The following is a 12,636-nucleotide window of genomic DNA, read 5'->3' as shown; positions in this document are numbered from 1 at the left end:
CCCTGGGCTGCCCCTTCCCCTGGGTCCCCCCATGAAGGTCCCCAAATGGGGGGGACCCCTCCCCACTGGCTCGGTGGGATGGGATGGGGTGGATGGATGGATGGATGGATGGATGGATGGATGGATGATGGATGGATGGATGGATGGATGGATGGATGGATGGATGATGGATGGATGGATGGATGGATGGATGATGGATGGATGGATGGATGGATGGATGGATGGATGGATGATGGATGGATGGATGGATGGATGGATGATGGATGGATGGATGGATGGATGGATGATGGATGGATGGATGGATGATGGATGGATGGATGGATGGATGGATGGATGGATGATGGATGGATGGATGGATGGATGGATGGATGGATGGATGGATGATGGATGGATGGATGGGATAATGGGGTGGGATGGGATGTGAAGGGCTCCCATCCCTCCTTCCACCCCAGCAGGAACACCCTGGAACAGAGCTGTGCCCCTTTACCCCAGCAGGAAATTGAACCCTGGGTGTCTCCCCTGCTCCTGCCAGAGGACAAATCTTGACCCCAAACACCCCTGGGGACACCATCCTGCAGCACCTGGCACAGAGACCTCGGCTCCCTGCTTTAGGATGGACAATTTGGGGTACTTTTATTAATTGTGGGTATTTCTCCCATCCAGCTCTCAGCAGAGAGGTGGGAAAGCACCAGGTGCTCGAAGGGGGCCTGTATCCCTCTGGCTCCAGCTGTGGGACATTTATGGGATTCCCCACGAGGACCCTCTGTGCAGGTGGAGGGGGGGATGCCGCCCCCAGCCCCAGCACCCTTTTTGTGCCCCCCAGTGCCCCGTGAGGAGCCGGGAGGGAGCGGGGCCGGCGGGAGCTGATCCCGGCAAGCCGGCACCCGTCCCGCAGCCGGTGGGGCTGAGTCACCGGCGAAAGTGAGGAACGGGATAAAAGCAGATCAGGGGAGCTTTCCTTGCCTTCGCTCCTCGCCCTCGGTGCCGGCCGGGCCGGCTCCCCGGGCACGCGGCGCGGGCAGGGCTGCAAACATCTGGAATTCTCCTCTGGCAGCTGCTGCTCCGCCGCTCTTTGGCCCGGCCGGGCTTGGGGCCATCCCCTGTTGGTGCCCGGAGTTCCGTGGCCCCGCAGAGGCTTTGCCCCGCACCCCAGCCGGAGGCTGCTGTGGGGTTTGGAGCCCGCGTCCTCCCCGAGGACCATCCCGGGGACACAGCTCCGTGCTGGGACGCGGGGACAGCACCGGGGGACAGCCCGAGGGCGCTGGGAATGTCCCCAGGTGGGGCCGGGCTGGGGACAGAGGGCAGCGCGGAGCTGAGGCCAGGCTGTCCCCGAGCGGGGCAGGACGCGGTCCCCGCGTGTCCCGGGCTGGGTCATTCCTATCGGAGCCGGCCCGGCACGGGCGACTCGGAGCCCCGGTGGCCGCCTGGAAACGCGGCTGGCACCGGCTGGGGCTGGCGGGACGGGGGGACCCTCCCTGCCCGCGCCCCCGGCCGCCGGCCCCGCTCCCGCGGGGCGCGGCTCCCGTCCCGCTGTGTCACCCCCGTGTCCCCGAGGCCATCGCAGCCTCGCCGACCCCGCCACCGGCACGCTGGCTGTCCCCAAAGGCGGTGACGGCAGCTCCGGGGCCCGCACCGGCGGTTTTATCCCCGGTGTGCCCCGGCTGCCCGCCCCGGCCCGAGGCCCCTGCGGGGTCACGGAGGGCGCGGCCGGGCCGGTTGTCACCCGCGGGAGCGGGGCCCCGCGGGGACCGGGGCGCTGCCGGCGCCGCCGAGGGGCCCCCGCGGCTGCCGGGGGTGGCTCGGGAGGGGCCGGCCCCGCCCGGCACCCCGGCTCGCCCCCCGTGCCCCCCTGTGCCCCGAGCGGCATCAGCCGGCCCCGCCTGCTCCCGGGGCTGCCCCGTGTCCCCCGGGGGTCCCTAAGGAGGGGACCCCAATCCCGCAGGAGGGGACCCCAATCCCGCAGGAGGGGACCCCAATCCCGCAGGAGGGGTCACCCCCCCAATCCCGCAGGAGGGGTTACCCCCCCAATCCCGCAGGAGGGTCACCCCCACTCGGGGGACACCGCCAGGACACGGATGTGTGTGGGGGGGTGTTTCAGGGTGTCCCCCAGCCCCGGGGAGGGTCACGGTGGCGCAGGGGGGGATGGCCTCGAAGGGGGTCCCACACTCGAGGGGGGGTGGGCACGGGGTGAAGGGGGTGCCCCGGGACGTGACGTCACCGCGGGGGCGGGGCGGGGCGGGGCGCTCGGGGCATCCCCGGGGCCGCGGCAGCCGGAGCCGTCGGGGGGCGGCGGGGGCTCGGCTCGGCTCGGCTCGGCTCGGCTCGGCTCGGCTCGGCTCGGCTCTGCCCTGCCCTGCCGCGGGGGCTGCGGGCACTGCCCGGCCCGGCCCGGCCGGACCATGACCATGAGCTCGGTGGCCGAGACCCTGCTGGGCTCCGACCCTTCCAAAGCCGCGTTCCTGGAGCTCGGCCCCGCCCAGCACTACCCCCTGCACGGCCACCCCCAGCACGACCCCCCGCCCTTCTCCTCCTACGGCCGGCCCGGACACTTCCCGTACCCCGGCGGGGCCCCCCCGCCGCCCCACGGGGGTCCCTACCTGCCCTACCCGCCCCCCGGCGCCCCGCACGCCCCGGCCCCCGGGGCCAGGCTGCAGGACACAGGTAAGGGGGGCGCGGGGGTCGCGCACCGGCCCCGGGCACCCCCCGGGCCGGGAGAGCCGGGATGGAGCCGTCGGAAGCGCTCCGGGGCAGCGGCGGGGCTGGACCCGGCTGGGCCCGGTGCGGGGTCCTGGGGGGCAGCTGGGGGGGCTGGGGGTGGTGTCCCCCGCTCCCAGAGCACCCCGACCCGCAGGGGACACGTGGGTGGCTTCGAGGAGCCGCGGGCATGGGGAGCATCAGCCCCTACAGGCTCCTCCAACCTGAGACCCCCAGGGGCCCCCAGGGACCCCCATGTCCCCCCATCCCCCTCATTCCCCCCTTCTGCCCCCCAATCCTGCCCTCTGAGCCCCTCAGCTGCCCACACGCTCCGGCTGTGCCCCCCGGGCCAGACAGGCTCTCCCCACACCCCAGCCCCTGCTCCCTGCTCCATCCCTGCTCCCCGCTGTTTGCCCCAAAAACCGAGGCAGGAAGCGCGATCAGAGCCTGGAGAGAACCGAACCGGCCCGGAGAGAACCGAACCGGCCCCGGGGCTGCCCCCAGGGGTCCCGAACCCAGCCGAGCCCCGGCCCTGGCCGTGCTCCCTGGGTGACACACACCGGGTGGCTGCTGCTGGGCCAGGGACCCCCAGCTCGCCCCGCTGGCTCCCCCGGGGCAGGGGGGTCCATCCTGGTGCTGCTCCATCCCTGGGGGTCCCACCGGCCCCCCCGGCCGGGCACAGGCCGAGGCCTGGGTCCCACATGCCGCTGGACGTGGCCAGCGGCTGAATGGTCCCATCCCTCCCTTCCTCCTCCTCTCCTTTCGCTATCCCCGAGGTCTAAACACCACTAGAGCAGCCCCCCACCACTTATCCTCCCTCTCTTCCACAGACACCCCCCGACAGCCGCGGGGATGATTTGGGGGTGGTTTTGGGGTGGTTTTGAGTGGTTTGGGGTGTTTTTTTAACCTCGCCGTGTGCCTGCTGGGCCGTGGCTCCTCTCCCCGCTCCGCAGAGGCCGAGAAGCCGCTGGCCGTGTCCAACGGGGAGCTGCGGCTGGCCGGGAAGGGCAAGAAGCTGCGGAAGCCGCGGACCATCTACTCGAGCGTGCAGCTGCAGGCGCTGAACCAGCGCTTCCAGCAGACGCAGTACCTGGCGCTGCCCGAGCGCGCCGAGCTGGCGGCGCAGCTGGGGCTCACCCAGACCCAGGTACGGCCCGGACCCCGCCGGTGCCCGGCCCGGGACACCGCGGGGCCGCCGGGGCCGGCCGGTGCCGCCGCGCGCCCGCCGGGACGGCTCCGGCTGCGGGCCGGGTCCCGCTGGAAGCGAGCCGAGCCGAGCCGTGCCGCGGCGGGGGAGCTGGCGCCGGTGGGCCCGCAGGGCTCGGGTTTGGGGCGCCCCTGCCCGCACCTCCCAGCGGCAGCGGGACTTTCCCAGCCCCGGAGCCTGGCTGGCGGCCCGGCCGTGCCCGGCGCTGGGCGGCCCCGGGCCGCGGGACGGGGCGAGTGGGTTTTTGAAGGCGATGGGGAGAGACAGGCAGGCGGCAGCGGTGCAGCCCCGGAGCCAGGGGCGAAGCGAGCTCATAAAGCCGGGGAAGAGGAGACAAGTGGGAACCTGCCGGCAGCGCGGGGGGGACCGCGGGGAGGAATGAGCAGGGCCCGGCCCAGCCCCGGCACCGGCACCCGGCGGGGCTGGCACGGCCGGGGGGACCCGGGGAGGCTCCCGGGGACTCTGCCTCGCTCTCCGGGCTCCCGGTGCGTGTCCCCACAATCTCCCCCCACCACAGAGGGGAGTCCCGGGTGCCTTGTGAAGGGTTGGGCTCCCAGCCCGCTTCGTGCCCCAGACCCCGCAGGAATGGGGTCGGGGGGAGCCCGGGGGTCTGTCGTGGTTAGAGGTGGGGGTTTAGGGGGTGTCGGCCTCTCCCTCCCCCTCACCCCCTCTCTGTGCCCGCAGGTGAAGATCTGGTTCCAGAACAAGCGCTCCAAGTACAAGAAGATCATGAAGCAGGGCCCGGGTGCCCCCGACGGGGAGCAGACCCCGCACAGCGTCCCCGCCCTGTCCCCCTGCTCCCCCGGCCTCCCCCCGCTCTGGGACCTCCCCGGGCCCGGCAAGGGGCCCCCGCTGGCCCCCGGGGGCTACATCAACACCTTCGGGGCCTGGTACCAGCCGCACCCGCAGGACGCCATCCCCAGGGCCCCCATGATGTGACGCTGCCGCCGCTCCAGCACCGCCGGATCCGGAGGGACCCCCGGGGACCCTGAGGGACACCAGGGACATGGGGGGGACGCTCTGCGGCCGCCCCCCAAGGGACTGGGAGCCCAGCGAAGCCCCGGGGGAACCCAGTGAGTGGAGGAGGAGGAAGAAGAGGAGGAAGAAGGTGACAACGATCGCAGGAGCCCGGGGATGTCCTGCTCTGTCACGCTCCGCAGTGCCCCGTGCCCTGTGCGCCATCCCAGTGGGACAGGACTCGGCCCCGGGTCCCCCCAGTCATGGACAGGGGGCGGGGGGACCCCAGGAGGGGCTGGGGAGTCCCCGGCCCCCCGGTCTGGCTTTATTTATAAATTCTGTTTGTTATTGGTTGTGCCCCCATTACAAACAGGCTGAACATCGACGGGTTCTGCTCCTCCACGCTCCCCGCGGCTTTGGGGTGTCCCTGGTTTGGGGGAGACTCTTCCATCCAGAACCTCCCAGTTCATGAGAAAACAGCCCAGAGGGGCTGAGGGTGCAGGGTCAGGGGCTGGGGCTGTGTCCCCCCAAACATCTGCCCAAAACGGAGCCCAGTTAGAGGAACTGTGGGGCTGGGGCTCGCGAGGGGCTCCCGGCCCCTCCTGCCGGGAGTTTGGGGCAGTTCGGAGCTGTGGGAGGTGTCTCCCCCAGCAGGGGTGCCCATGGGTGGGCAGGGGGCACGGGGAAGGCTGGGCAGCCCAGCTGAGCCGGGGTCCCTGCCCGGTGTCCCCGCAGACACCCGGCCCTGGGAGCGAGGAGGGTGTTTGGGGAGCAGGGGCGGGTTTCCCTCTGCAGGTTTGGCTTTGTGCTTCCAGAGGCCAGAACCCGGCTGGAAAATACATCCTTGTGATTTCTTTTCCTTTGTATGTTGTTATTTTTTCCCAGTCCTGCTCCGTGTTTGTCCCCTGCAGTGGGGGCCAGACCCCACCAGAGCTCTCCTGGCTGAGGGACAGCAGCTCCGTGCCCCTCTGGCACAAACACTCCGTGATCCTGGCCCTGATATTCCCACTCTGTGACCCTGATATTCCCACTCCATGATCCTGGTCCTGCATATTCCCATCCCCTGATTCCCCTGTCCCAAGGGCCCCTTCCTGCCCCCTTGCAGGAGCTGCTTTGGCACCTTCAGCACCTCACGGGGCTGGGGCGATCCCCAGATCCCACCTGAGGGGTCGGGAACAAGAGCAGGGATCGGGGCTGGGGTGGAAGTCAGAGCCTGTCCGGGGCTGGTGGCACTGGGGACCCCCGTGTCCCCATTCCCGGCCACCCTGGCAGTTCCAGTTCCTCAGCCGAGGGCTTTGGGGTGCTGATCCCGTGGGACGGGTGTCCCCAGCTGTCCCCAGCTGTCCCCATGGGTGCTGTGGAGCCCAGGGGCTGGGCCTGACTGAGATCCATGGCCAGGCCCGTGGTGGGTGATGCTCCCAGCGGGATTTTCCTGGAGGATGGAGCCCACCCTCCCCACCGAGGATTTAGGGAAGGGGGTGGATTTGGGCCGCGGTGTCACCTCCCTGTCCCCAGCAGGACATCCCAGCGATGGGGACAGACCCCGCTCGGGGGCGGTGCCGTCCCATCTGCGGGGCGCTCCGGGGTCCGGCTGGCGGGGCCGTGACTCCGGCGTGGCTCCGGTGAGCCGAGGGCTGGGCCGGGCCCGGCTCCAGGGCTGGGGCTGCCAGGCCGGGCCGTGGGCGGGCGCTGCCCCCGCTCCCGGGGCTGGCACCGGGTGACGCAAGGGCGGCAGGTGTCGCAACGGGGCAGGAGCCGAGCGCGGGCTGGGAGGGTCTGCTGGGCCGGGGGGACAGCGGGGGACGGGGCACTGCCACCCCCGGCACTGCCACCCTCGGCACTGCCACCCCTGGCACTGTCACTCCCGGCACTGACACCCCCAGCACTGCCACCCCTGGCACTGCCACCCCTGGCACTGTCACCCCCGGCACTGCCACCCCCGGCACTGCCACCCCCGGCACTGCCACCCCTGGCACTGCCACCCCTGGCACTGCCACCCCTGGCACTGTCACCCCCAGCACTGCCACCCTCGGCACTGTCACACCAGGCACTGTCACCCCCGGCACTGTCACCCCCAGCACTGCCACCCCCGGCACTGCCACCCCTGGCACTGCCACCCTCGGCACTGTCACCCCCAGCACTGCCACCCTCGGCACTGTCACCCTCGGAACTGCCACACCAGGCACTGTCACCCCCGGCACTGCCACCCCCGGCACTGCCACCCCCACCACTGTCACCCCTGGCACTGTCACGCCTGTCACTGCCACCCTCGGCACTGCCACCCCAGGCACTGCCACCCCTGGCACTGTCACACCAGGCACTGTCACGCCTGTCATTGTCACCCCTGGCACTGCCACCCCCGCTCTGGGACCTACAAAAGCTGGCCCCGCCATCCTGGGGCTGTCCCCGCTACCCTCGGGGGTAACTGGGATCACTGGGATCACTGGGATCACTGGGATCACTGGGATCACTGGGGACACTGGGATCACTGGGGTCACTGGGATCACTGGGATCACTGGGGTAACTGGGATCACTGGGATCACTGGGGTAACTGGGATCACTGGGGTCTCTGGGGTAACTGGGATCACTGGGATCACTGGGGTCACTGGGGACACTGGGATCACTGGGATCACTGGGGTAACTGGGATCACTGGGGTCACTGGGATCACTGGGATCACTGGGGTCACTGGGGTAACTGGGATCACTGGGGTCACTGGGATCACTGGGGACACTGGGATCACTGGGGTAACTGGGATCACTGGGATCTCTGGGATCACTGGGATCACTGGGATCACTGGGATCACTGGGGTCACTGGGGTCACTGGGATCACTGGGGTAACTGGGATCACTGGGATCACTGGGGTAACTGGGATCACTGGGATCACTGGGGTCACTGGGGTAACTGGGATCACTGGGATCACTGGGGTAACTGGGATCACTGGGGTCACTGGGGTCACTGGGATCTCTGGGATCTCTGGGATCACTGGGATCACTGGGATCACTGGGATCACTGGGATCTCTGGGATCTCTGGGATCACTGGGATCACTGGGATCACTGGGGTCACTGGGATCACTGGGATCTCTGGGATCTCTGGGATCACTGGGATCACTGGGATCACTGGGATCACTGGGATGCCGAGGGGAGGTCGCTGTGTGCCCGTGCCAGGACAGGAGGGGGACGCTGGGGACAGTGGGGGGACGTCCCCATCGCTGTGGGGACCCTGCCCCTGGCTCCCGTTCCCATCCCCCTTTCGGGAGGGTGCCGGGACCCCGAGCCTGGCCCCGGCGAGGGATCTCGGGGTCCCGCAGCCGCTTTTTGGGGAACCCTGGGGCGTTCTCGGCACGGCTGGGCTGGGGCAGCTGTGGGGGGACAAAAGGGGGACAGGACCCCGGGGGGACCCTCTGGGGGACAGGACGGGGGGCGGGGGGAGATCCCGGACCCCAAAGCTTTTCCCGGAGCCCCCATCCCAAGGCTTTTCCCGAGCCCCTGACCCCAAGGCTTTTCCTGGAGCTCCCGACCCCAAAACTTTTCCCGGAACCCCCATCCCCAGATCTTTTCCCGAGCCCCCAAACCCAAGGCTTTTCCCCGGAGCCCCCGACCCCAAGGCTTTTCCCCGGAGCCCCCGACCCCAAGGCTTTTCCCCGGAGCCCCCCATTCCAAGGCTTTTCCCGGAGCCCCCCATCCCAAGGCTTTTCCCGGAGCCCCCATCCCAAGGCTTTTCCCAAAGCCCCCCATCCCAAGGCTTTTCCCGGAGCCCCCATCCCAAGGTTTTTCCCGAGCCCCCGACCCCAAGGCTTTTCCCGGGGCAGCGCTGGGAGCGGCGTTCGCGCCCGGCCGTGGGCAGCGCGGCACCCGGGATTTACATAATCCCTGGATATGTAACCCGCCGCCTTCCTGGGTTTTTTCTCCTCCTCTAAATGAAAAAAAAAAAAAAAAAAATTAAAAAACCCCAAAAACCTGAAACGAAACCTCCCCAGCGCCAGCTCCCGGCTCCGGCTCCTCCTCCTCCCGCGGGGTTGGGAACGGGGATTTGGGGCTGCAGCTTGTGGGGAGATTTGGGGCGAGGTGGGAGGGAAACCCTGCGTGGATTTGGGGACGGGGGCCGTGGGGACACGTCTGGGGACACTGAGAGCCGGGAGCGTCCCGAGATTTGGCACTGGAGCCCCTCAGGGAAACGGGGCCGAGCGGGATTCGGGGTCCCCGCGGCCATCGGGGGTGATGGGGACAGCGTGGGGACAGCGTGGGGACAGCGTGGGGACAGCGTGTCCCACCCGTGACACGGCCAGGGGCCGTGGGGTTTTGGGATTTTGGGTGGGCTTGTCCTGTCCCCACCTCGTTGTCCCCAAAAGGGACCCCGGGGCAGCGCAGCCGCCCTGCCGGTCTGCAGGGCTGGCAGCTCACTGGTCCCAGTAGGAGCAGCGGGATGGAAGCGCCAGGATCCCGCAGCTGTTTGGGGAATGCTCTGAAAATCCTAAAAAAATTCCTTTTCCTGCCCCAAATTCCCTCTCAGCAGGACAAAGTGGGGTTTGGGATCAAGCGACATTGTCCGGTGCCACCCCATGCCCAGCTGTCCCTCCAAAATGGGGTTTAAATCCACATTTCCCAAGGTGGAAAAACCCCAAACCTTGCTCCCTAAACCCCTCCAGAAATCGGGGAAAAAACGGTGTTTGGAGCTTTAAATTCAGAACTTTTATTAATGAACATTTCCAGCCCGGCTTTGGATCCCTTGGGAAGGAGCAAAGGACACTCAGGGACACCCGAGGGGGGCTCCCATCAGCCGGGGGGGATTTTCCTTAGGAAAAAAGAAAAATTATAGACAAAAAAGAAAAAAAAAATCAAAAAACGAAACCAGTTTGGTTTGGAACAACTTTATACAAACGAACCTTATGTACACTCCCTTTTTTCCCCCCAAAACACCCCTATTTATAGAAGGCAACATAAATAAATCCCCGGGACTGTACAACACTATGAACACTCCTTAAAACGGCACTTTCTGCTTAAAAAAATAGCATTATTCTCTTAAAAAATAGGAAAGAGCTCGGTTATTTTTTTTCCTTTAAAATAAGTCGTCGATTTCCTTAAAAAAGAGGCATTTTCGCCGTTCCTTTACCCACAGCTGGAGGCACAGCCAGAAAACGGAGATGAACACGAGTTTTTCTCTTCAAACAATAACTTAAAACCATTCCTGAACTGCTTAAATATTAAAATATTTCCCTCCCCACACCTCCCCCCACACACACACGGTTTTTTAAATTTACTTTTAAATCGCCGCCTTCTGGTCTGAGCATCGTCCCGGGTGATTCCGGCTGGGGTGAGGGTCCCGCTGTGCTCCCGTGGGGGGTCCGTGAGCCCCAAAACCGCTCCCGGTGTCGGAGCCGGGGCCAAGCACCTCCCCCTCGGCCGGGGACGGGCACGTCCCTGTCGCGACAGCGGCGACACGGCTCCTCCAGCCCGGCGGGGTCCGGGGCCGCTCAGCGCGGTCCCCCAACAGGCAAAGCTCCGGCGAGGGCTTGGGATGAAGATCTTCGGGGGCCAAATTTGCCCGGGGCCCGGGGGGGTGGGGGGGTGCGATGGAAAAACGTCAGAAATGAAAAAGTTCTGAAGGATTTTCCAGCTTTTCCAGCGCTGGGAGCGGAGGGTTTGGAGCCTTTGCAGTCCTCTGGTTCCTGAGATGAGCGGGGCGAGGAGCGAGGGTTTCTGGGGGTGCGCGGGGTGGGGGTCCTTTCCTTTGGTTTGTTGATGTTGTTGTTGAGTTTTTGTTGGGTTTTTTGGGGTTTTTTTTTTAGGAAAAATCAGGAGACAAAACCAAACCGGGGATGGGGGGGTGTGGGGTGTGGAAAAAAGGAGGCCGAGGAGTTGTGCAGCGTCTCTGAGCCCTCCGCGCCCGTCAGTACACGGCGCCCGTGCTGGGCGGCCCGGGGGACGGGTGGTGCATCGGGGGCGCCGCCTGCGCCTGCGGGGGTCCGTGGGGGCCGCTGAGGCTCTGGGGGTGGTACCAGGGGTTGTGCTCCTCCAGGAAACCCGGCGAGGAGCTGTAGGGCAGCGGCTGCGGCAGCGGGGTGCGGGCGCTGCCGCCGGGACTGTCCCACACCGGCGACGGCGGCGAGTTGCAGGCCATGGAGTCGCTGTTGTTGGGGCTGTGCTCCAGAGGCACCTCGCCGTTCTTGTAGAGCTTCTTGAACTTGGAGCGCCGGTTCTGGAACCAGATCTTCACCTGCGGGGTGCAGGGGAGAGGGTCAGAGAGCCGGGAAGGGACAGGGAGGATGGGATGGGTACAAGGAAAAGGGGCAGGGAGCCGGGAGGGTGGGGTGGGTGCAGGGAAAAGGGGCAGAGATTCGGGAGGATGGGATGGGTACAAGGAAAAGGGGCAGGGGACATGGAGTGTCCCTCCCTCCTTGGCATGGGAACAGGAGGGATGGGGGAGAGGGAAGGGGACAAGGGATGGGGTGGTTTGGATCGTAGGGACACCTAAAACAGGGGTCACGGGCAGCCCTGAAACACGGGAAGGGATATTGGGGTCACAGGGAACTCCCCTGGGCACTGGAACCAAACTGGGACAGGGGGGTCACAGGGACCCCAGAGACACAGGAAGGGACAGGGGGGTCACAGGGACCCCAGAGACTGGCACGTAGGAAGGGACAAGGGACACAGGTGACACATGAGGCACCACGGGAAGGGACATCATGGGGACCCCGCACGGTGCATGGCAGCAAACTCCTCGGGACAGGGGTGTCGTGGGACACATGGGCAGTGACCCTTGGTGTGAGTGTCACACCACGGACACACCACGGACACCATGGGTACGCCAGGGACACTCCAGGGACACTCCAGAGAAATAGTCATTCCATGAACACACCACGGACACTCCATGGGCACTCCATGGGCACTCCACGGACACCCCAGGGACACCCCAGGGACACGGACACAGCACGGACAGGGACACCCCGTGCTCTGGGGCCAGCACCCACGTGCCAGCGGCTGTCACACAGACCCCTCTGGGGACACGGGCGTCACGAGGAGCCCGTCACGCCACACGCCACACGGGCGTCGGGAGCGTCCCCGCGCTGGGCGAGGCGGCGCTGGACGCCCTGGGCGAGGGGCGGGGGTGGCGGCGGTTGTCACCCAAACAGGATGTCCCTCTGGGAGCGGGTGACGCGCTCCGTCAGCCCTTTGCGAGTGTCCCCGATTGCTTCATCGCCCAAGGGAGGAGGAGGAAGGCCAAGGGCGGCACAAGGGCGCCGGCGCCGGCCCCGAGGCAGGGAGGGCACCGCGATGGGGCGCGGGGGAGTCACGGGCTGCGGGGACAGCGGGGACAGCGGGGACAGCGGGGACAGCGGGGACAGTGGGGACAGCCGAGCCCCTCCCAGCCGCAGAGCCAAGGGGACGGTTGTCCCCGCGCCAGGCAGGACCCCAGGAGCGAGGGTTTCGCCCCGAATCTGGGCGGCTCGAGGGGAGGAGGAGAAGCCCATCCCGCACATCCCGGCTCTTCCAGTCCAGCCTGCAGGGCCACCCCAGCGCTGGGGACAGCGGGCGTGGAACCGGTCCCCAAATCCCTTCTCCCTGCACGAACCCAGCGGGATGGGGCAGCCAGGGGAAGTTTTGGGAAGTCTGGGCAGTAGGAGCTCAGGAGAGCCCAGGGGAACAGGTCCCTGCTCCGGCAGGATCTGGGGTCAGGAGCTCTGTGGGGATGGGGTGTCCCGAGAGCCCCGTCCCGAGCAGCCCGGCTCGCCCGGGACTCGGTGCCCCACATTCCTGGTCCCGGGTGTGCCGTGACCCG

The 12,636-nt window shown here is 67.1% G+C and overlaps 2 protein-coding genes across 2 annotated transcripts in view; one reads left to right on the top strand and one right to left on the bottom strand.

The window, feature by feature from the left end:
- Positions 1–2,319: 2,319 nt before the first annotated feature.
- Positions 2,320–4,840, top strand: DLX4 (distal-less homeobox 4). The gene is made up of 3 exons (XM_021538485.2): positions 2,320–2,661; positions 3,648–3,841; positions 4,586–4,840. Exons 1-3 carry the CDS (start codon positions 2,400–2,402, stop codon positions 4,838–4,840), a joined length of 711 nt encoding a protein of 236 aa, XP_021394160.1. The 5' UTR covers positions 2,320–2,399.
- A 7,029-nt stretch (positions 4,841–11,869) lies between these two features.
- Positions 11,870–12,636, bottom strand: part of LOC110478680 (puromycin-sensitive aminopeptidase) — a 32,483-nt gene continuing 31,716 nt past the window's right edge. Inside the window, exon 17 of the mRNA XM_077788389.1 lies at positions 11,870–11,947. Coding sequence (XP_077644515.1) covers positions 11,870–11,947 — 78 coding nt within the window. The remainder of the gene's footprint in view (positions 11,948–12,636) is intronic.

The sequence above is a fragment of the Lonchura striata genome, chromosome 25 (assembly GCF_046129695.1).
Source record: "Lonchura striata isolate bLonStr1 chromosome 25, bLonStr1.mat, whole genome shotgun sequence".
Taxonomy (NCBI): Eukaryota; Metazoa; Chordata; class Aves; order Passeriformes; family Estrildidae; genus Lonchura; species Lonchura striata.
This window is presented reverse-complemented; position numbering and strand designations above follow the sequence as displayed.

What these genes read in the sequence shown, in the direction of transcription:
- DLX4 (XM_021538485.2), top strand. Translation starts at nt 2,400, where the DNA reads ATGACCATGAGCTCGGTGGCCGAGACCCTGCTGGGCTCCGACCCTTCC. An exon ending in GGCCAGGCTGCAGGACACAG is followed by an intron (nt 2,662 to 3,647) that starts GTAAGGGGGGCG and finishes CCCGCTCCGCAG; the next exon opens with AGGCCGAGAAGCCGCTGGCC. An exon ending in TGGGGCTCACCCAGACCCAG is followed by an intron (nt 3,842 to 4,585) that starts GTACGGCCCGGA and finishes CTGTGCCCGCAG; the next exon opens with GTGAAGATCTGGTTCCAGAA.